We start from the raw sequence: 23,960 nt of genomic DNA on the forward strand, positions 1-23,960 counted from the left end.
CATGACTTTTTTTTTTTTTTTACTGCAGTTAAGTTGCGATCCTTTATTGTTTTGGAACAACATGAGGGGAAATGATTTTCAAAAGATAGGCTTTATTTGCTACTTATATTTAAAGTAAATGTCCTTGCTAAATAAAAACTGATGATAAAATAAGTCCATCTTTTTTTATGATGTCTCTGGAAGGCTTCACAGATACATCCAGTGACATGATCAACAGAGCAACCAGTCAAAAACACCTTCTATATATGCAGCAAAGGTTTATTGTCCGACCCAAATGAGACAATAACTTGAGGGAACGTATCCCACAAACTTTCTGACTGCTGTCATGCTCACTGCTGAATGGTAGCTGAGGCGGAGCTGCTCAGCATCCTTCCTGAAGGCTGTCCTGGGGTGCAGTGCTCCGGGGACATTGGTTGGATGTTGGTTTGTCTGGTGTTGCTGCAATCACTGAAACAGTTTATCCCCAGACCTTTACTGCAAGACGCTGGCCATGCACAGTGCAATTTAACTCCAAATGTTTACTGTCAGGTAGTTATGGCACATAAACAGCTTCTTTCTCTTTGGGCTTCTCCCTTCAGGAGATACAGCGGATCATCTTCCTCCATCTCACCCCGTCCTCTGCTTCCTCTTCTCTCAAACCAAACCAGCTTCCTCTCTCTATATAAAGAATACATGAAATAAACCAAGGTGTGGAGTACCTCGACAGAACACTGTTTCACTTCATTTGCAAACTGTGCTTTCCATTCATTGTGCTTGGGATCGTGCATTTAAGTTGCGGTCATGTCGCCCAGCCCGACTCAGAGTTCCTGAGCAGATAAATGATGGTTGTTCACATCTGAGACAGAGCTGCAAGAGACAGAGAGGTCGAAGCATAGAGAGGTGAACAGCACACGATTCAAACACGGCAGTGAAGGTGAGGTTCCACTGAGACTTGAACTCAGATCACTGGATTCAGAGTCCAGACCATTACACCATGGAACCACTGGAGACTGTCGTCCTTCAGTGAACATCAGATTCTCAGGTTGATTTCTCCACTTCCTGAAGCAAGAGGAAAGCTCATCTGACCATCATGTTAAAAGCAACACTTGGATTTGAACCCTGATGATGAAAAAGGCAAGCGTCCAAGTGTTTCTCTGTTTCTTTCAGTTCTCCATGCCTGGTCATGTCTCTCTCACATGTAAACAAAGGGGGAACATCCAAAGACCCTGAGAGCAGGGGATGGTTTCCATCCACTGACCTCTGGGTTATGAGGCCAGCACGCTTGCATGAACAATAAACAGCATTTCTGTCATCTGTTTTCATCTGCGATGTGAATCACTCGAGAATGTCAGTCATGAAAACTTCCTGCAACATTTTTTCACTGCACGTAACCAGTTGCAGTTGGGTGATTCAGAACAATGCTTGTCATTTTCAGTCATCAGGTCAGATAAAAAAACAGGTGTGGCTCAGGCGAGTGGATTCAGTTTTGATCCTGAAGTCATGCGTCCGTCTAGAGCATGTGTCACATAAGTCATTCACCGTGTCCCACTCTCATCCAGCTCCAAATGAAAACCATTGGCCTTCTGCAGCGCACCAAAAACTGGATCGACTGAATTTTGTGAAGAGGTGATGAATGTCAGGTGCAGGGTGGGGCTGCAAAGCCACTCTCTGGAGGTCATTCAAGGGCAAACATGATCGGCTTTTAGTTCATGCATTTTATGTGATACACACTTAGAGTTTCATGTTTCTAGATGCTTAAGGTGCTTAAGGTGGTAACTGTGAGGGTGGAGATGCTAATGGTGCTTCTCTCTGCTCCTTTTCCTTCAAATCAAGTGGAGATGAAAGGCTTGTTGTTGCATCTTTGAAGTTGGATTCAAATAAACGTATGAAGCAATGAGTTCGGCTCCAAGCATTGTTGACCACCATGATTTTCATGCGTTGTTTTTTCTAGGAACCTTGTGTTGCCAGGTTTGTTTACGTCTGAGACAGATGCAGTGAGAGAGCCACGACATGGAGAAATGACAGCGCTGCAAAGAAACACTTTGACGTCGACATGAGCCAGTTCTCTGTTATGAGCCAAGTGGAAGCAGAGTGGAGCAGCAGAAGCACGCTGAGGCCATGAGGTCATGAGGTGTAGAAGTCAACCCCATGGTTCCATGGTGTAATGGCCAGGACTCTGAATCCGGTGATCCAAATTCAAGTCTCCGTGGAACCTGACTGATGCTGTGTCCTCACTGAAGAGCATTCACGTGGCAGGGTTAATGATGGTTCAGTGCCATGGCTTTAATGAAAGCTGCCACACCTTCAGAAAATTGAATCTCTTCTTAAAGATGTGGTCAAACGTATTCAAACAATGTGGAAACACCTAAACCGCAGTTGTCAAACCGGTCCTCAAACAGCTGCAGCGGGTGCAGGCTTTGGTTCCAACCAGTCAAGAGGACACCTTCTCACCAATCCGGTGTCTTTAGAATAAATCATTCTTCGTTCCAGTCAGGCTCAACTTTTCACACCTCACTGTTCCCCACAGCAGCCTCATTTCTCGATGATTCCTGTGTCAGTTGGAAATACTTTATCTCCCAACACACTGAGACTTCTCTCTTTCTCCATGTGGTGCTGTGCCTTAGCTGGTCAAACCACCTGTGTAGTAAACAGGAGGTCCTGGGTTCGAATCCCAGCAGTGCCTGATATGTCCACTGTCTTTTTCAGACTGGTCCACAGAGCAAACTAACATTAGTGCCAAGTTGACACTGCAGTTCAAAGATGGTTCGGTCCTCACTCAGAGGTCCTGAGCAGATAAATGATGGGGACAATGGAGTTTTATTATGAGGCAGCAACATCCTTTGCATTGCATTGTTCACCACCATATTCATGCGTTTTACGAAGAACATCCAAGGACCACTCTGGAGTCTAATCCTGTGGCTCCATGGTGTAATGGTCAGCACTCTGGACTCTGAATCCAGTGATCCGAGTTCAAGTCTCGGTGGAACCTCTGTTATCGTGTCCTGAGAGTTGCCTTTGGTCACACTGACATGTTGCTGAAGCGCTTCCTGCGACTGACTCCAAATACTGTTCCAGACAGGCACAACCTTTCACAGGAGCCACCTTCCTCTATTTTATTTAATTCCCATTTCACTTGGAGATCTCCAAGACCCCGAGACTCTTTAGCTATACGGTGCTGTGGCTGAGCTGGTCAAAGTGCCTGTCTAATAAACAGGACATCCTGGGTTCAAGGTAACTAGTAACTGTAACTCAGTTACTAATTGGTTGCAACTGAGTTGGCTGTAACTGTTGTGTGATGAGCTGTGGTCTATACCAAGGCAGCGAATTGTGGACCACACCTTCCTGAGCACAGGTCACTTCCACTGCGCCACTCTGCTCCACCACGAGCTTTAAAGCCAGTGAAAGTTGACAGAATTTACATGAACGCTCACACCAGTGCACACACAGCATCTTTTCATGAGGCCAACTGTTGACATTGGCTCTTCAAAGTGGCGTCCATTGAGACCTGGACTTGGAGGTCCAGGTCCAGTTTCATCTGAAGTGGGAGCTCAGAATGAAGTCATGACAGGGAAGCCATGTTGGATTGCACACTCGTGTAGTAGTGAGGATTCTCTGACCTGGAAATCACAAAAATACTCCAGTGAAGTCCTGTGGACGCTGGTTGATATCTAGCAATTCCACACTGTTTATTGAAATGTAGCAGGCCATGCTAATAACCATTATGCTAGTGATGCGGTTTTGTGCCAGAAAGGGAAGTTTTATTGTTAGAATTTGACATGAAACAGGTTTGTACTGAAACCGTTGATATGTTAAATCCCACATCCAGAAGAATAACAGGTCAAGCAGAAGTATATCAATGTCAACGAGCACAGGAGATGCTAAACCTCCTTTCTGAGGAGCCGTTAGCATGAAGACTGGTGGATGGATGATGGACGTGTCTTCCACGTCGGCACAGACATAACCGCGGCGGCCGTCAATCTTTGACCTCATCCACAAACACTGGTGAGATTTTGTCTAATCTGCTTCAGCAGCGTCTGAAGTTTCTCCCCCGCGGTTCTCGCTCCCGAATTCTGCACGATCAGCGGCAGCTGCTCCAGCTGTGTTGTTGTGGCAGTGGACAGCCAGGTGTTGATCTCCTCTTCCAGCTCTGAGCTTGACAGATGAAATGTGGCTTTTAGCGTTTTGCCGCTAATTTTATAGAGGATGTTGGCCAGCTCATCACGAGAGAGAGCGTGGTAGGCGAAGAACGCTGGCAGGATTTGTGCAAAATACTCCTCTGCTTCTGCGGAACCACACCGGAGCAGACCATCAGAGATGCAGCGATTCATGTCAGTGACAATCATAACCATGTCCACCACTGTGATACATGCTGTTGTTCTCCTCATCGAGATCAGCTGGGCGCATCACGGACATCATGTGACGCTCACTCCTTGGTCAGTAACACTTCAGAACATGAGAAATTCTACATCTTTACATATACACGTCACACCTGAGTATCAATGGCAGGCAGGCTTTTAGCTGGGAGTGTGAGTCAGGGTGTCACAGTGTTGTTTTTGGGGCCAGGACATTTTGAAATTTGAACCCACTGAAACTCTACTCTATTTCCTGCATTTTGAGAGGTACATTTTGTGGAATTAAGGCAACATTTTATCTCTATTACTTCATTAATCTTATTGTTCATTTCTGTTTTTTGTGAGTCTGGATAAAAATATCACCAGTAGAACATGAGTTGCTATAGGCGTGAGTGCCAATCCCAGGATGGTAGGGGAAGGTGCCGTATTTCTTGCTTCTGATTGGCTGGAGTCTCTCTCCTCCCAAACTTTAACTTTCTCCTATATTTCTAATTTGAGCTATTTAGCTGAATAACTGCCAACTTATCTTCAAACATTTGCCTCTGCTCAGCTACCTACCTCAGTTGTCCAGCTCCAGGTGAAGGCTCAGCCTTTTACCTCAGATGTTTTCTCAACGTGAGAGGGCGAGGAAGCCACAACCTTCCTCTACTATCCTGGGATTTGCCAATTCGCTCTGCGTAGGCATGAGAATCTGCAAATAACCGCCAAAACACCCTTTTCATGTGAACCAGTATGTTCACGCTGCAGTTAGGGCACTTTTTCAAGGGCTTTTCAAGAGAAACGGCACTTACAGTCCAGTCCATAGCATCACAGATCATTGCACTGTATCAAGTAATATTTGTCTGATTCCACTTGTTAGATTGAAATTCTCTAATATTTTCCTGTTTTTACAATAGAATTTTGTTGAATCCAGCTTCCCATCATCGCAGCTCGGCTCAAGAGCCACTATCATGTCAGTCATTTATATAATAATCATGATGATCCAGGATCTAGTTTCAAGAAAAGTCACCACTGTAAACAAACGTACCACATGTGACGTGATGGTCCCTGGGTCAAATGAGAGCGACAAAATGGCGACGCCCATTTCTTACAGCGAATTAACGTCGGGATTATATAACTTGATATGACGCCACTCTTCGCTTTTGTTTTAAATGGGTTATACTCGGTTCTGGTTCATTTACCTCCAACGCTGTTGCACTTCACACAGATGCTGTTGTGCCAGGTGGTCCCAGGTAGGAGGCTCTTGAACCCCACTAATGACTCGCAAAGCTGGTGTGTGAAACATTCTTCATGCTCGGTATAAACGTCAGAGAATGTTCCGTTTGGACACGGTTGGCACACAGTGTCAGCGACCAGCGTCCCTGGAGAGGAGAGTTGTTACTGTCGCCAGGCGTGACACTCAGTTTCCTGCTGGTGGAAGAAGGTACCTTGGTGGAGGACGCCCTCCCCGGGGGGGCAAGTGCTGTGCGGCAAGCAGGTGTCCATGTTCTCCAACTGGTAGTTTCCGGGTTTACACTGGCACTGACGGTTGCTGTCGGCCCGGCACTCGGCCGTCTGGTATTGGGTCCAGTCGCAGGTTTTACAGGGCAGACACGACATCTCGATGTTCCAAAAATCGACGTAGGAGCCTGCGGGACACGGAGAGCACCTGGTCGCCTGCGTCGCTGTGCAGCTGGAGACCAGGAATGTTCCTGGAGGACAAAAGTCACATTCCACTAGCGTGTTGGTGTTCCGGTCCAAAACACTGTACATCCTGGTCGGTGCGGACGGTTCAGCCTGAACTGCACTGAGGCAGATGACCAGGAGCAGCAGGACCGAGGGCGACATCTGTGTGAGGCGGAAGGTGACGCTTGAATACGGAGGGGGTGGCGGGGTTTAAATCTAGGATCAATAAAGAAGCGACATTTTGTTATTCAAACTGGAGAAGAAGAAGAATTGCACTGATAGAAAATACAGTCATCGTCACAGTGAATAATACATTCATTTCCTAAACACAATACTGTCACAGATCATGGCATTATATAAACTCATTTTTGTCTGATGCCCTTTATTAGATTGAGCGACTATTTCTTGGACTTTTTTTTCTTTATTGATTCTAAATTTACAAATTTAGAATCAATGAAGAAGCTGCCGAACAGCTGGAACCACTCCGACATCCGACACCACTGGAACCCGCCACCAAACTCCAAATCAGACGGAGGCAGGCTCCGCGTTCAGGTACTCACCGCGAGCGTTTGCTGGAGGACGATGACGGTCCCGCTGCTTGTCTTCCTCCTTTTTTATGTTGGACGTCACACCCTACTCCACTATTTGGCCAGGTGAACGAAACATTGTGGCCACATTGCCAGATAAAGAATCAAAGAACGTACACACCCAATAAACATGGCGATAGACAATGAGTTTTGACCTTGTTGGCTTCATGCCACAAGAACCAGTTCGTGGTCAACAAAACCAGCCACAAATCGTTGCTTCTGCTCTTTCAACTTCAACTATGTTGTGAATAATTCTCACTTCCTCAAGTACAGTTGAAGTACAAAATACTAGCCTCAATACTTCTAGACCCACCACAGCATTTAGCACTCCACGTCTCCCTCAAAATATTTATCAATCTGCTGTGTTCGTCAGAGGTGGCCTGGGAGCCTCACAAGGTCCTTTGCCTGTTTTTATGTGGCCCTAAATGTGTCACCATTCATCTTGAATTTTACACTGTACTCAGTGTTTATCAATCCTGTCTGAAAACACAACACGTCTGCAACGGTAAAGAGAAGCAACAGAAAAGTCAGACAACAACCATTTTTCAACTGTGTATTGTGTGAGTTCAACTTAAGCCACCAAATCTTTCGTTTTAAAACATGGCGACCTGTTCGCCACTTGCGGCACATTACAGACACGACGTCCTCCATTTCACAACCGGCCTGCCATGTCTCCAGTGCTGTTGTGGATTGGAGCCAATAAAGCGGCCATAACTGACGACAGGCAGGTGATGGTCCAGGAGCAGCGTGTCTTCCAGGTCATTTGAAATACTAGCGCTAATCCAATCATGACCACAAATGCAATGCCCCAAGTGACTGTCATCACACAAATAAAATGTCACTTTTTAGAGCTTAACTTGCTAATCAGATCAAACTAAGTGCAAACAATCGTGGTCCAAGGAAAGTATTGTGCTAGTGATGCTAACCACTAATGGGAATAGTGCATTTATTCTACAGTATTAATATTATTCATTGTTTGTGCTACTAATAAAGAAGTTATTCACAGATGCAGGAATGCTGAATGAGGGAGTGTGGCTGAGTATGTGTGAAAATTTGAAGTTGCAGGTGGAGTCCGAAGACCACACTGGAGGAACAAACATTGGAACTCATGAAAGGGTCCAGGGTCAGACAGAGGAGGCTGGGAAGTATCATCTTCTCCAGAGCTGGAAGGAGCTAGTCCTGATAAAAGGCACCTGGTCCGGAATGGGGGCGCATGCCTTGTGTTCGTTGCCATGGTTACGACGGAGCCAGCGACCAGAACTGGCGTCCACAGCGGAGGACCCATCGGACGAGGACAGAGAAACTTTTGTGTATAAAGGGTCAAGACCTCAGATAGTTTTTTGTCGCTCTACCGGACTTCTGCTAAGGCTAAGTCAGGCGTAGTTGCTGACCCAGAATTCTGCTTTTGTATTAGACTCCTCTGTCAGGGAATAAATCTTGGATATAACTTGTTGGTTTCTTGGTCGTCATTCTCACGATTAAACGGACGCGCAGAGGTACACGGGAGGTGTATTTCCATGTATATTAACAATTCATGTACATTGTACATATTCATGTACAAACACGTCCTTATGTAATACAAATACTCCAGTGAAGTCCTGGGGATGCTAATTGTTGTCTAGCCATCCCACATTGTCGAATGTAGCAGGTCATGCTACTCACTATGCTTGTGATGCTCTTTTGTGCTAGCAGTGGAAATTCATTGATTTTATTTTCCAAATTCGACATGATACAGGTTTGTATTGACAACGTAATGTTAAATATCAGGTCCGGAAGAATAACAGGTCCCTGCTTGTGAAGGAAAACAACAGGTTTGTCAACATCAGCGAACACAAGAGGTAGTCAACTTCTTTTCCGAGGAGCCGTTAGTGTTAAGATCGGTGGATGGATGGATGGATGGATGGACACGTCTTCCACGTCGGCACGGACATAACAGCGGCGGCCATCAATCTTTGATCTCATTCTCGGAGGCAGCTTGTTCACAAACACTCTTGAGATTTCGTTCGACATTCTGCAGCTTGGTCCGAAGTCTCTCCCCCGTGGTTCTCGTCCCGGCATCCAGCAGGATCGCCCGCAGCTGCTCCAGCTGTGTTGCTGTGGCAGTGGACAGCCAGGCGTTGAGCTTGTCTTGAAGTCCTGAGCGCGACAGATTGGCAGAGCCATTCTCTGTCTGGCCGTTTTTTATTTTATGGAAAATGCGGCGCAGCAGACGGCGGCGGATTCTGTGGTGGGTGAGGAACACTGGCAGGATTCCTCGAAGATGCTCCGCTGCTTCTGCACACCAGAGCAGACCGTCAGAGATGCAGTGGAGATGCAGTGATTCATCGAAGCGACACTTCATGCTATGTCTGCCCTGACACCTGCCTTTCCCAGACTAGAGTCACCTATTCAGGGGGAAATTACTCAACAAAACAGGTGGTGTGAAGCCAGATTCACGTTCCAAACATCTCAATACATAAAATGTAACCGAAAAGGCGGCTGAAAAACTACACATTACTTTAAAGAATTTATGCTATAATCAGTGTTTGGAGCTGTAAAATATCCAGCAATAAATTAATGTTCAATTAAACATGTTGAAATTTGGACAATGGTCACATTCAAATGGCACTCAAAAATCAAATTCTCCCTATATTTGAAAATAAGTTTTGTTTTGTTTTTAAGGAACTAAAATACATTTAAGAAAGCCAAGAAAGTCCGGAACTAGGGTGTATGGGTTCATGGTAGAGTATGCTACACAGTACTGTACTGTTTCAACAAAGATGTCGATATGATGAACATTATGTTTTTTATTATTATTATTATTTTGTCTCTGACTTCTGCGAATTGACACCTCGGTGTCAAAGGCGGTTCTGGAATTGAACAACTTATTATATGTAATATTTATCGTGCTCCTCTAAAAGCGCAAACACGTTCTTTGGGAGACTACTTTATTTATTTATTCATTCATGCTTCAATAATGATAAACCAGCGCCTCCTAGTGGACTGATGGCAAGACAGCTGCTGGAGCACGTGTGAAATCGAAGTTGGAATCGAGATGCATGCTTCAAGTCACGCTCGCTGCAACACTTGGGTGTCAAGAACATGAGAACTTCTATTCTGGGAATATACAAGTCGCACCTGAGTATCAAAAGCAGGCCGGATTTTAGCTTGGACTTTGAGACAGAGCGTCACAATTTTGTATTTGAAGAATATATACAGAGCGGCAGCAGAAAGTTTTGAAATTGGTTCTCTTTTTTTAAGTGCGTCTGGAAAAAAAAATAGACGTCCACCACGTCGACCAGTCAAACGCAAGATGTGGGTAACCCCGAGATTTCGCCCCACAAACAAATAAGGCTTGAGACTCTTGAATTGGCAAATATCCTGATACCATTAAACTGCGATTAATTGAGATTGGTTAATCACAAATTAAATCTAAATTTTTTTATTTATTTATTTTTTCATCGAATCCCAATTGCTCCCGTGGATAACACACAGGAAGTTGGAGCTCAATGCCATGCGTCATTTCAAAGTAAAAGCCCTTGTTGAAAATGGATGTGTATATATTTATAATGATGTTTAATTGAGGTTGACCACTATTTCTCTGGTCCAGACTCGAACTAGAGCATCTCTGAAAGTCACCCAGGACATTTCAGCACACTGCCAAGCTGTATTTCCATGTAAAGGCTCTGTGTAAACAACGAAAATCAACATTTTTTATATTAATACACACAACCCTACAAATCTTGTGCGAAAATACAATGTTTAAATTCCTTAATTTAGTTATTTATGAATTTAAACGTTAGAAATGTTCGGTACCTGCCTGGATTTTAAATGTACAGTATCGAAAATGTTGGGTGACAGAGCACTAAACACTAAGCCTCGCTTCTGCTCGGCGCTCGGTTCCGCTTCATTTACCTTGGGCTCGGTCGCCGTCGCACTTGACGCAGATGCTGTCGTGCCAAGTGGTCCCCGGTAGGAGGCGCTTGTGTCCCGCTGATGACTCACAGCGGCGGTGCTTCACACATTCTTGCTCCGCGGAGTTTCGGTCGGAGAAAGTTCCGTCTGCACACGGTTGGCACACAGTGTCAGCGACCAGCGTCCCTGGAGAGGAGAGTGGTTACTGTCGCCAGGCGTGACACTCAGTTTCCTGCTGGTGGAAGAAGGTACCTTGGTGGAGGACGCCCTCCCCGGGGGGGCAAGTGCTGTGCGGCAAGCAGGTGTCCATGTTCTCCAACTGGTAGTGTCCGGGTTTACACTGGCACTGACGGTCGCTGTCGGCCCGGCACTCGGCCTTCACCGCCTGGTTGCACCCGCAGGTGTGACAGCGCAGACACTCCCTGATGGTGTTCCAGAGCTCGGTGAAGGATCCCGCGGGACACGGAGAGCACCTGGTCGCCTGCGTCGCTGTGCACCTGGAGACCAGGTATGTTCCTGGAGGACAACCGTCGCATTCCAGGAGCGTGTTGGTGTTCCGGTCCAAAACACTGTACGTCCTGGTCGGTGCGGATGGTTCAGCCCGAACTGCACTGAGGCAGATGACCAGGAGCAGCAGGACCGAGGGCGACATCTCCAACGTCTCACCGAGGATCCGCGGGAGACAGAAGGTGATGCTTGACTAAGGAGGGAGTCTCAGTCAGATGTAGACACATTTAGGATCAATAAAGACATAAAATACAAGCAAACCTAATCAATACAACCCATGTTTTGTTTCGCGACGGAGCGGGAGACACTCCAATATCCGGCACGACTCGAACGCACCACTGAACTCGTGCTCCCGCGTCCGTCCAGTGGGACCAGAGCGACCCCCCGCGTGTCGGCGTGAGAGCGATACTCACCGAAGGCGATTGCTGGAGGAGGATGAGGACCCCGCTCCTTTTCCTCCTCCTATATATTTTGGTGGGGGAAAAACGTGTTGTCATTGACGTCACCGCCCCCGTCCGACTGTGACCTCATTGTCGGTAACTCAAAGAATGTACCAAACCAACCAAATAAACAAACAAATGAGGCACAACTGCATCATTTAAATAAATAACAAAACATCGACTCTAAAGTAAATGTGAAATAATACAAAATAAATTTTCTCAAACTACAGTTTATCAATTATAAATACTAATGTTTTAATAAAGACGTGTGCCGTTTAAAGACGTTTAACTCCATGTTTTGATTTTATTTTGTTGATGTTTACAGTAAGTGTAAAACACGAACAACACACACAGCAAAGTGTGTCATTTATAAATGCACATTGGGTCTACAATCCAAACTCGTTTGAGTTTGTTGTGACTTTTAGTCGAAACACAAAAAAACACTGATCATTTGATTTGACCCTTGGAAAACGGACCATGTATTCCAAGCTCGTGATGTAGGTGGTCAGGGACGCCCTGGAGTGGTGGTTCATTGGTAATGTGACGTGGTTTTGAATGAATCAAACGAAATGAATATATATATATATATATATATATATATATATATATATATATATATATATATATATATATATATATATATATATATATGTGTGAATGACATATAAAAAAGTGAAACCTGGGATTATTTATGATTCTGGAACAACATAATGGAAAATAAAGACCTTTTCAAATGAGGTTGAAAAAAACTCAAACGTAAAAAACGACTCAGTTTCAGGTAAGGTGCTCTCACTGTGTAGTAGGGGAGTGATAAAATATCCATACGCTCAGATATCGCGATATTGTATCAATATGTTTTGCTCAAATATCGCGATGCTTGATTGCGTGATATTGTCTTCATATTTCAAGTTATATATATCAACATTTAATACATACATACTCGGATATGCTGCTGCATTGGTGACATGTTTAATATGTTTCTTTTTGCACGCTGGAGTTATTTTGATGAGTGATTCACTCCTCTGTTGGACGCCGATGTTTAACTGAAAGTCTAACTGCTCTGACTTCATAAAGTTGGATTTGTTTTCATGCATATATTGTACTGCATTATCTCCTTTTATTACAAAAAAATGCTGGACTTAAAGTATCGCAATATATCGTATCGTATCAACCCCTCTGTATCGGGATACATATTGTATCGCAAGACACCTACCAATACACAGCCCTGCTGTTTAGTATCGAGAAATTGACTTTGCTGTACCAATGCACAGTAGACGAACATTCATTCAGATTTGAGTTTGATCGTAAAAAAATGTCTCTAATGGAGCATTTTGCCGAAACTCAGGCGGCGTTTAAAATTTGGCGGGAGACCATCAGCAGACATGAAGAAAGAAAGGTTTGAAGTGACCAGACTGGACCATGAGGACTGTTGCGAGACCAGTGAGATCAGTGACCTTTTTTTCTGGACCCTCTAGTGGACCGCTCCCGTGGTTCTGTCTCGCTACTTGAAGTAGCAGGTCGGAGAAAGAAGAAGCACACGAGGAAAAGGTGTTTGTTTTTTGAGAGTCCCAAGTTGTTCTGTTCCAATTCAAAGGATTTGCATCATCCAAAGAAGAGGGAGGAGGTCCATTATAGGAGTGAAATTAATCTCATATCTGTTGAGCAATTGACCGTATAATAACCATGTAATAATGGCAGAGATTTCTGAGACAACGACGATATAAATATATTTCATTGGGAAAAACCACAAACTTTTTGCATCTGATTTTCTAGGAGATCGAAAGACATGAGCGAGGTAGAGATATCATTGTCCTCTGAAAAAATACACAGACTCTAAAACATCAAATGCCCTGTGTTCGTTGCCATGGTTACGACGGAGCCAGCGACCAGAACTGGCGTCCACAGCGGAGGACCAATCGGACGAGGACGGAGAAACTTTTGTGTATAAAGGGTCAAGACCTCAGATAGTTTTTTGTCGCTCTACCGGACTTCTGCTCAGGCTAAGTCAGGCGTAGTTGCTGACCCAGAATTCTGCTTTTGTATTAGACTCCTCTGTCAGGGAATAAATCTTGGATATAACTTGTTGGTTTCTTGGTAGTGACTCTCACGATTAAACGGACGCGCGGAGGTACACGGGAGGTGTATTTCCAACAGCACACTGTTTTAATTAGTAGTGATGGGTCCAGCGACACTGAGGCGTCGATGCGTGCGCCGAGCTTCCAGGGCAAACCCCGTGTCGGTGCGCGTACCGCCTTAAGAAAGTCACGTGACCACTACCGGAACCGTGTCGACACAGCGGTCGCGCGCCAAACTGTGTTTATAAGGAAGCGCATCTGTCAACAGGATGGACGCTCAAAACAAGCGTCGAGTTATTGGCGCGTTACTATGCGTTAAATATCCGCAAGATGGAAGACGTTGCTGGTAAACGCAAGTTTTCTGCCGTGTGGGACCATTTCGATCCTGTCTTTTCAGACGACCTGTGGCAGCACCTCGACCATGAAGTTGGCCAGATGATGCGCAGCCCCACTGTTGATGCGCACTCAGAGGTGCAGCGCTATATGTCAGCAGGACACGTTGCACGTACGGAAGACCCGCTCTTATACTGGAGGTCCATGGAGGCAACGTTCCCTCATCACACAGGTGTTGTGCACACCGGCCTCTTCAGTGCCTTGTGAGAGGATCTTCTCAAAGGCGGGGGAAATTGCCTCAAAAAAAAAAAAGAAATAGACTGAATAACAAAACGCTGGAGAAACTAATTTTTTTGAATAAAAATCTTTAATTACAATGAGTCCATTGTCATTCACAACACTTTTACTTAGGCATTCAGACAGATGTTCAATTAATTTATCAACTGCGTCTCGAATATCAAGGATTTTTTAAAATGAAATTACGTATATGTAAAAATAATGTGAATTCAAATGCCTAATCAATGGAATTGGATAAAATTGGTTTGACAGAAGAATAACAGGTCCCTGCTTGTGAAGGAAAACAACAGGTTTGTCAACATCAGCGAACACAAGAGGTAGTCAACTTCTTTTCCGAGGAGCCGTTAGTGTTAAGATCGGTGGATGGATGGATGGATGGATGGACACGTCTTCCACGTCGGCACGGACATAACAGCGGCGGCCATCAATCTTTGATCTCATTCTCGGAGGCAGCTTGTTCACAAACACTCTTGAGATTTCGTTCGACATTCTGCAGCTTGGTCCGAAGTCTCTCCCCCGTGGTTCTCGCCCCGGCAGCCAGCAGGATCGCCGGCAGCTGCTCCAGCTGTGTTGCTGTGGCAGTGGACAGCCAGGCGTTGAGCTTGTCTTGAAGTCCTGAGCGCGACAGATTGGCAGAGCCATTTTCTGTCTGGCCGTTTTTTATTTTATGGAGAATGCGGCGCAGCAGACGGCGGCGGATTCTGTGGTGGGTGAAGAACACTGGCAGGATTCCTCGAAGATGCTCCGCTGCTTCTGCACACCAGAGCAGACCGTCAGAGATGCAGTGGAGATGCAGTGATTCATCGAAGCGACTCTTCATGCTATGTCTGCCCTGACACCTGCCTTTCCCAGACTAGAGTCACCTATTCAGGGGGAAATTACTCTACAAAACAGGTGGTGTGGAGCCAGATTCACGTTCCAAACATCTCAATACATAAAATGTAACCGAAAAGGCGGCTGAAAAACTACACATATACTTTATAGAATTTATGCTATAATGAGTGTTTGGAGCTGTAAAATTTTGGACAATGGTCACATTCAAATGGCACTCAAAAATCAAATTCTCCCTATATTTCAAAATAAGTTTTGTTTTGTTTTTAAGGAACTAAAATAAATTTAAGAAAGCCAAGAAAGTCCGGAACTAGGGTGTATGGGTTCATGGTAGAGTACGCTACACAGTACTGTACTGTTTCAACAAAGATGTCGATATGATGAACATTATGTTTTTTATTATTATTATTATTTTGTCTCTGACTTCTGCAAATTGACACCTCGGTGTCAAAGGCGGTTCTGGAATTGAACAACTTATTATATGTAATATTTATCGTGCTCCTCTAAAAGCGCAAACACGTTCTTTGGGAGACTACTTTATTCATTTATTCATTCATGCTTCAATAATGATAAACCAGCGCCTCCTAGTGGACTGATGGCAAAACCGAGATTTCGCCCCACAAACAAATAAGGCTTGAGACTCTTGAATTGGCAAATATCCTGATACCATTAAACTGCGTTTAATTGAGATTGGTTAATCACAAATTAAATCTAAATTTTTTTTTTTCATCGAATTGCTCCCGTGGATAGCACACAGGAAGTTGGAGCTCAATGCCATTCGTCATTTCAAAGTAAAAGCCCTTCTTGAAAATGGATGTGTATATATTTATAATGATGTTTAATTGAGGTTGGCCACTATTTCTCTGGTCCAGACTCGAACTAGAGCATCTCTGAAAGTCACCCAGGACATTTCAGCACACTGCCAAGCTGTATTTCCATGTAAAGGCTCTGTGTAAACTGTGTGTTAGACAACGAAAATCAACATTTTTTGTATTAATACACACAACCCTACAAATCTTGTGCGAAAATACAATGTTTAAATTCCTTAATTTAGTTATTTATGAATTTAAACGTTAGAAATGTTCGGTACCTGCCTGGATTTTAAATGTACAGTATCGAAAATGTTGGGTGACAGAGCACTAAACACTAAGCCTCGCTCCTGCTCGGCGCTCGGTTCCGCTTCATTTACCTTGGGCTCGGTCGCCGTCGCACTTCACACAGATGCTGTCGTGCCAAGTGGTCCCCGGTAGGAGGCGCTTGTGTCCCGCTGATGACTCACAGCGGCGGTGCTTCACACATTCTTGCTCCGCGGAGTTTCGGTCGGAGAAAGTTCCGTCTGCACACGGTTGGCACACAGTGTCAGCGACCAGCGTCCCTGGAGAGGAGAGTGGTTACTGTCGCCAGGTGTGACGGTCGGTTTCCTGCTGGTGGAGGAAGGTACCTTGGTGGAGGACGCCCTCCCCGGGGGGGCAAGTGCTGTGCGGCAAGCAGGTGTCCATGTTCTCCAACTGGTAGTGTCCGGTTTGACACTGGCACTGACGGTTGCTGTCGGCCCGGCACTCGGCCTTCATCGCCTGGTTGCACCCGCAGGTGTGACAGCGCAGACACTCCCTGATGGTGTTCCAGAGCTCGGTGAAGGATCCCGCGGGACACGGAGAGCACCTGGTCGCCTGCGTCGCTGTGCACCTGGAGACCAGGTATGTTCCTGGAGGACAACCGTCGCATTCCAGGAGCGTGTTGGTGTTCCGGTCCAAAACACTGTACGTCCTGGTCGGTGCGGATGGTTCAGCCCGAACTGCACTGAGGCAGATGACCAGGAGCAGCAGGACCGAGGGCGACATCTCCAACGTCTCACCGAGGATCCGCGGGAGACAGAAGGTGATGCTTGACTAAGGAGAGAGTCTCAGTCAGATGTAGACACATTTAGGATCAATAAAGACATAAAATACAAGCAAACCTAATCAATACAACCCATGTTTTGTTTCGCGACGGAGCGGGAGACACTCCAATATCCGGCACGACTCGAACGCACCACTGAACTCGTGCTCCCGCGTCCGTCCAGTGGGACCAGAGCGACCCCCCGCGTGTCGGCGTGAGAGCGATACTCACCGAAGGCGATTGCTGGAGGAGGATGAGGACCCCGCTCCTTTTCCTCCTCCTATATATTTTGGTGGGGGAAAAACGTGTTGTCATTGACGTCACCGCCCCCGTCCGACTGTGACCTCATTGTCGGTAACTCAAAGAATGTACCAAACCAACCAAATAAACAAACAAATGAGGCACAACTGCATCATTTAAATAAATAACAAAACATCGACTCTAAAGTAAATGTGAAATAATACAAAATAAATTTTCTCAAACTACAGTTTATCAATTATAAATACTAATGTTTTAATAAAGACGTGTGCCGTTTAAAGACGTTTAACTCCATGTTTTGATTTTATTTTGTTGATGTTTACAGTAAGTGTAAAACACGAACAACACACACAACAAAGTGTGTCATTTATAAATGCACATTGGGTCTACAATCCAAACTCGTTTGAGTTTCCGTTTGATACGACTAAATTGCTGTGACTTTTAGTCGAAACACAAAAAAACACTGATCATTTGATTTGACCCTTGGACCATGTATTCCAAGCTCGTGATGTAGGTGGTCAGGGACGCCCTGGAGTGGTGGTTCATTGGTAATGTGACGTGGTTTTGAATGAATCAAACGAAATGAAGCACAGTTTTAAATAAAACTGCCCTCAAATGGCGTCCCCCTGTTTTTCTCACATTCATTTGACCGTATAACACAAATCACGTTGGAGGACATAAAATAACTGGAGTGGGGGGGAAATATTATATATATATATATATATACATACATATATATATATATATATATATATATATATATATATATATATATATATATATATATGTGTGTGTGTGTGTGTGTGAATGACATATAAAAAAGTGAAACCTGGGATTATTTATGATTCTGGAACAACCTAATGGAAAATAAAGACCTTTTCAAATGAGGTTGAAAAAAACTCAAACGTAAAAAGGTAAGGTGCTCTCACTGTGTAGTAGGGGAGTGATAAAATATCCATACGCTCAGATATCGCGATATTGTATCAATATGTTTTGCTCAAATATCGCGATGCTTGATTGCGTGATATTGTCTTCATATTTCAAGTTATATATATCAACATTTAATACATACTCGGATATGCTGCTGCATTGGTGACATGTTTAATATGTTTCTTTTTGCACGCTGGAGTTATTTTGATGAGTGATTCACTCCTCTGTTGGACGCCGATGTTTAACTGAAAGTCTAACTGCTCTGACTTCATAAAGTTGGATTTGTTTTCATGCATATATTGTACTGCATTATCTCCTTTTATTACAAAAAAATGCTGGACTTAAAGTATCGCAATATATCGTATCGTATCAACCCCTCTGTATCGGGATACATATTGTATCGCAAGACACCTACCAATACACAGCCCTGCTGTTTAGTATCGAGAAATTGACTTTGCTGTACCAATGCACAGTAGACGAACATTCATTCAGATTTGAGTTTGATCGTAAAAAAATGTCTCTAATGGAGCATTTTGCCGAAACTCAGGCGGCGTTTAAAATTTGGCGGGAGACCATCAGCAGACATGAAGAAAGAAAGGTTTGAAGTGACCAGACTGGACCATGAGGACTGTTGCGAGACCAGTGAGATCAGTGACCTTTTTTTCTGGACCCTCTAGTGGACCGCTCCCGTGGTTCTGTCTCGCTACTTGAAGTAGCAGGTCGGAGAAAGAAGAAGCACACGAGGAAAAGGTGTTTGTTTTTTGAGAGTCCCAAGTTGTTCTGTTCCAATTCAAAGGATTTGCATCATCCAAAGAAGAGGGAGGAGGTCCATTATAGGAGTGAAATTAATCTCATATCTGTTGAGCAATTGACCGTATAATAACCATGTAATAATGGCAGAGATTTCTGAGACAACGACGATATAAATATATTTCATTGGGAAAAACCACAAACTTTTTGCATCTGATTTTCTAGGAGATCGAAAGACATGAGCGAGGTAGAGATATCATTGTCCTCTGAAAAAATACACAGACTCTAAAACATCAAATGCCCTGTGTTCGTTGCCATGGTTACGACGGAGCCAGCGACCAGAACTGGCGTCCACAGCGGAGGACCAATCGGACGAGGACGGAGAAACTTTTGTGTATAAAGGGTCAAGACCTCAGATAGTTTTTTGTCGCTCTACCGGACTTCTGCTCAGGCTAAGTCAGGCGTAGTTGCTGACCCAGAATTCTGCTTTTGTATTAGACTCCTCTGTCAGGGAATAAATCTTGGATATAACTTGTTGGTTTCTTGGTAGTGACTCTCACGATTAAACGGACGCGCGGAGGTACACGGGAGGTGTATTTCCAACACCACACTGTTTTAATTAGTAGTGATGGGTCCAGCGACACTGAGGCGTCGATGCGTGCGCCGAGCTTCCAGGGCAAACCCCGTGTCGGTGCGCGTACCGCCTTAAGAAAGTCACGTGACCACTACCGGAACCGTGTCGACACAGCGGTCGCGCGCCAAACTGTGTTTATAAGGAAGCGCATCTGTCAACAGGATGGACGCTCAAAACAAGCGTCGAGTTATTGGCGCGTTACTATGCGTTAAATATCCGCAAGATGGAAGACGTTGCTGGTAAACGCAAGTTTTCTGCCGTGTGGGACCATTTCGATCCTGTCTTTTCAGACGACCTGTGGCAGCACCTCGACCATGAAGTTGGCCAGATGATGCGCAGCCCCACTGTTGATGCGCACTCAGAGGTGCAGCGCTATATGTCAGCAGGACACGTTGCACGTACGGAAGACCCGCTCTTATACTGGAGGTCCATGGAGGCAACGTTCCCTCATCACACAGGTGTTGTGCACACCGGCCTCTTCAGTGCCTTGTGAGAGGATCTTCTCAAAGGCGGGGGAAATTGCCTCAAAAAAAAAAAAGAAATAGACTGAATAACAAAACGCTGGAGAAACTAATTTTTTTGAATAAAAATCTTTAATTACAATGAGTCCATTGTCATTCACAACACTTTTACTTAGGCATTCAGACAGATGTTCACTTAATTTATCAACTGCGTCTCGAATATCAAGGATTTTTTAAAATGAAATTACGTATATGTAAAAATAATGTGAATTCAAATGCCTAATCAATGGAATTGGATAAAATTGGTTTGACAGAAGAATAACAGGTCCCTGCTTGTGAAGGAAAACAACAGGTTTGTCAACATCAGCGAACAAGAGGTAGTCAACTTCTTTTCCGAGGAGCCGTTAGTGTTAAGATCGGTGGATGGATGGATGGATGGATGGACACGTCTTCCACGTCGGCACGGACATAACAGCGGCGGCCATCAATCTTTGATCTCATTCTCAGAGGCAGCTTGTTCACAAACACTCTTGAGATTTCGTTCGACATTCTGCAGCTTGGTCCGAAGTCTCTCCCCCGTGGTTCTCGTCCCGGCATCCAGCAGGATCGCCCGCAGCTGCTCCAGCTGTGTTGCTGTGGCAGTGGACAGCCAGGCGTTGAGCTTGTCTTGAAGTCTTGAGCGCGACAGATTGGCAGAGCCATTCTCTGTCTGGCCGTTTTTCATTTTATGGAAAATGCGGCGCAGCAGACGGCGGGGGATTCTGTGGTGGGTGAAGAACACTGGCAGGATTCCTCGAAGATGCTCCGCTGCTTCTGCACACCAGAGCAGACCGTCAGAGATGCAGTGGAGATGCAGTGATTCATCGAAGCGACACTTCATGCTATGTCTGCCCTGACACCTGCCTTTCCCAGACTAGAGTCACCTATTCAGGGGGAAATTACTCAACAAAACAGGTGGTGTGAAGCCAGATTCACGTTCCAAACATCTCAATACATAAAATGTAACCGAAAAGGCGGCTGAAAAACTACACATTACTTTAAAGAATTTATGCTATAATCAGTGCTTGGAGCTGTAAAATATCCAGCAATAAATTAATGTTCAATTAAACATGTTGAAATTTGGACAATGGTCACATTCAAATGGCACTCAAAAATCAAATTCTCCCTATATTTGAAAATAAGTTTTGTTTTGTTTTTAAGGAACTAAAATACATTTAAGAAAGCCAAGAAAGTCCGGAACTAGGGTGTATGGGTTCATGGTAGAGTATGCTACACAGTACTGTACTGTTTCAACAAAGATGTCGATATGATGAACATTATGTTTTTTATTATTATTATTATTTTGTCTCTGACTTCTGCGAATTGACACCTCGGTGTCAAAGGCGGTTCTGGAATTGAACAACTTATTATATGTAATATTTATCGTGCTCCTCTAAAAGCGCAAACACGTTCTTTGGGAGACTACTTTATTCATTTATTCATTCATGCTTCAATAATGATAAACCAGCGCCTCCTAGTGGACTGATGGCAAGACCGAGATTTCGCCCCACAAACAAATAAGGCTTGAGACTCTTGAATTGGCAAATATCCTGATACCATTAAACTGCGATTAATTGAGATTGGTTAATCACAAATTAAATCTAAAATTTTTTTTTTTTTTTTTCATCGAATCCCAATTGCTCCCGTGGATAACACACAGGAAGTTGGAGCTCAATGCCATGCGTCATTTCAAAGTAAAAGCCCTTGTTGAAAATGGATGTGTATATATTTATAATGATGTTTAATTGAGGTTGACCACTATTTCTCTGGTCCAGACTCGAACTAGAGCATCTCTGAAAGTCACCCAGGACATTTCAGCACACTGCCAAGCTGTATTTCCATGTAAAGGCTCTGTGTAAACTGTGTGTTAGACAACGAAAATCAACATTTTTTGTATTAATACACACAACCCAACAAATCTTGTGCGAAAATACAATATTTAAATTCCTTAATTTAGTTATTTATGAATTTAAACGTTAGAAATGTTCGGTACCTGCCTGGATTTTAAATGTACAGTATCGAAAATGTTGGGTGACAGAGCACTAAACACTAAGCCTCGCTTCTGCTCGGCGCTCGGTTCCGCTTCATTTACCTTGGGCTCGGTCGCCGTCGCACTTCACACAGATGCTGTCGTGCCAAGTGGTCCCCGGTAGGAGGCGCTTGTGTCCCGCTGATGACTCACAGCGGCGGTGCGTCACACATTCTTGCTCCGCGGAGTTTCGGTCGGAGAAAGTTCCGTCTGCACACGGTTGGCACACAGTGTCAGCGACCAGCGTCCCTGGAGAGGAGAGTTGTTACTGTCGCCAGGCGTGACACTCAGTTTCCTGCTGGTGGAAGAAGGTACCTTGGTGGAGGACGCCCTCTCCGGTGGGGCATTTGCTGTGCGGCAAGCAGGTGTCCATGTTCTCATCAAGGTAGTGTCCGGGTTGACACTGGCACTGACGGTCGCTGTCGGCCCGGCACTCGGCCTTCACCGCCTGGTTCCACCCGCAGGTGTGACAGCGCAGACACTCCCTGATGGTGTTCCAGAGCTCGGTGAAGGATCCCGCGGGACACGGAGAGCACCTGGTCGCCTGCGTCGCTGTGCACCTGGAGACCAGGTATGTTCCTGGAGGACAACCGTCGCATTCCAGGAGCGTGTTGGTGTTCCGGTCCAAAACACTATAAGTCCTGTTCGGCGTGGACGGTTCAGCCCGAACTGCACTGAGGCAGATGACCAGGAGCAGCAGGACCGAGGGCGACATCTCGAACGTCTCACCGAGGATCCGCGGGAGACAGAAGGTGATGCTTGACTAAGGAGGGAATCTCAGTCAGATGTAGACACATTTAGGATCAATAAAGACATAAAATACAAGCAAACCTAATCAATACAACCCATGTTTTGTTTCGCGACGGAGCGGGAGACACTCCAATATCCGGCACGACTCGAACGCACCACTGAACTCGTGCTCCCGCGTCCGTCCAGTGGGACCAGAGCGACCCCCCGCGTGTCGGCGTGAGAGCGATACTCACCGAAGGCGATTGCTGGAGGAGGATGAGGACCCCGCTCCTTTTCCTCCTCCTATATATTTTGGTGGGGGAAAAACGTGTTGTCATTGACGTCACCGCCCCCGTCCGACTGTGACCTCATTGTCGGTAACTCAAAGAATGTACCAAACCAACCAAATAAACAAACAAATGAGGCACAACTGCATCATTTAAATAAATAACAAAACATCGACTCTAAAGTAAATGTGAAATAATACAAAATAAATTTTCTCAAACTACAGTTTATCAATTATAAATACTAATGTTTTAATAAAGACGTGTGCCGTTTAAAGACGTTTAACTCCATGTTTTGATTTTATTTTGTTGATGTTTACAGTAAGTGTAAAACACGAACAACACACACAACAAAGTGTGTCATTTATAAATGCACATTGGGTCTACAATCCAAACTCGATTGAGTTTCCGTTTGATACGACTAAATTGCTGTGACTTTTAGTCGAAACACAAAAAAACACTGATCATTTGATTTGACCCTTGGACCATGTATTCCAAGCTCGTGATGTAGGTGGTCAGGGACGCCCTGGAGTGGTGGTTCATTGGTAATGTGACGTGGTTTTGAATGAATCAAACGAAATGAAGCACAGTTTTAAATAAAACTGCCCTCAAATGGCGTCCCCCTGTTTTTCTCACATTCATTTGACCGTATAACACAAATCACGTTGGAGGACATAAAATAACTGGAGTGGGGGGGAAATATTATATATATATATATATATACATACATATATATATATATATATATATATATATATATATATATATATATGTGTGTGTGTGTGTGTGTGAATGACATATAAAAAAGTGAAACCTGGGATTATTTATGATTCTGGAACAACCTAATGGAAAATAAAGACCTTTTCAAATGAGGTTGAAAAAAACTCAAACGTAAAAAGGTAAGGTGCTCTCACTGTGTAGTAGGGGAGTGATAAAATATCCATACGCTCAGATATCGCGATATTGTATCAATATGTTTTGCTCAAATATCGCGATGCTTGATTGCGT

General features: G+C 44.6%; 4 protein-coding genes and 1 non-coding gene across 6 annotated transcripts; 1 reads left to right on the forward strand and 4 right to left on the reverse strand.

Annotated features, from left to right (window-relative positions):
* The first annotated feature begins 2,896 nt into the window (after positions 1-2,896).
* Positions 2,897-2,968, forward strand: trnaq-cug (transfer RNA glutamine (anticodon CUG)). Its single transcript has one exon. It is a non-coding gene; the product is annotated as a tRNA-Gln (tRNA).
* A 747-nt stretch (positions 2,969-3,715) lies between these two features.
* On the reverse strand, positions 3,716-6,660 carry LOC128757646 (tumor necrosis factor receptor superfamily member 6B-like). The gene is made up of 4 exons (XM_053863102.1): positions 6,557-6,660; positions 5,759-6,212; positions 5,513-5,692; positions 3,716-4,261 (listed from the first exon to the last, which is right to left on the reverse strand). The coding sequence occupies exons 2-4, from the start codon at positions 6,156-6,158 to the stop codon at positions 3,966-3,968; spliced, it is 876 nt and encodes a 291-aa protein (XP_053719077.1). The 5' UTR covers positions 6,159-6,212; positions 6,557-6,660; the 3' UTR covers positions 3,716-3,965.
* Positions 6,661-8,275: 1,615 nt separating this feature from the next.
* On the reverse strand, positions 8,276-11,457 carry LOC128757402 (tumor necrosis factor receptor superfamily member 6B-like). Of its 2 annotated transcripts, none has more exons than XM_053862657.1 (4): positions 11,398-11,457; positions 10,730-11,177; positions 10,478-10,663; positions 8,276-8,857 (listed from the first exon to the last, which is right to left on the reverse strand). In XM_053862657.1, exons 2-4 carry the CDS (start codon positions 11,127-11,129, stop codon positions 8,529-8,531), a joined length of 915 nt encoding a protein of 304 aa, XP_053718632.1. In that variant the 5' UTR covers positions 11,130-11,177; positions 11,398-11,457; the 3' UTR covers positions 8,276-8,528. The 2 variants fall into 2 exon arrangements, with proteins under 2 accessions (XP_053718632.1, XP_053718633.1); XM_053862658.1 differs by having other exon boundaries at positions 11,246-11,409.
* A 2,772-nt stretch (positions 11,458-14,229) lies between these two features.
* On the reverse strand, positions 14,230-17,094 carry LOC128757696 (tumor necrosis factor receptor superfamily member 6B-like). Its single transcript, XM_053863179.1, has 4 exons — positions 17,070-17,094; positions 16,402-16,849; positions 16,150-16,335; positions 14,230-14,882 (listed from the first exon to the last, which is right to left on the reverse strand). Exons 2-4 carry the CDS (start codon positions 16,799-16,801, stop codon positions 14,554-14,556), a joined length of 915 nt encoding a protein of 304 aa, XP_053719154.1. The 5' UTR covers positions 16,802-16,849; positions 17,070-17,094; the 3' UTR covers positions 14,230-14,553.
* A 2,928-nt stretch (positions 17,095-20,022) lies between these two features.
* LOC128757767 (tumor necrosis factor receptor superfamily member 6B-like) lies at positions 20,023-22,932 on the reverse strand. Its single transcript, XM_053863288.1, has 4 exons — positions 22,923-22,932; positions 22,255-22,702; positions 22,003-22,188; positions 20,023-20,684 (listed from the first exon to the last, which is right to left on the reverse strand). The coding sequence occupies exons 2-4, from the start codon at positions 22,652-22,654 to the stop codon at positions 20,356-20,358; spliced, it is 915 nt and encodes a 304-aa protein (XP_053719263.1). The 5' UTR covers positions 22,655-22,702; positions 22,923-22,932; the 3' UTR covers positions 20,023-20,355.
* Between the last annotated feature and the right edge of the window lie 1,028 nt (positions 22,933-23,960).

Source organism: Synchiropus splendidus, chromosome 4, assembly GCF_027744825.2.
Source record: "Synchiropus splendidus isolate RoL2022-P1 chromosome 4, RoL_Sspl_1.0, whole genome shotgun sequence".
Taxonomy (NCBI): domain Eukaryota; kingdom Metazoa; phylum Chordata; class Actinopteri; order Syngnathiformes; family Callionymidae; genus Synchiropus; species Synchiropus splendidus.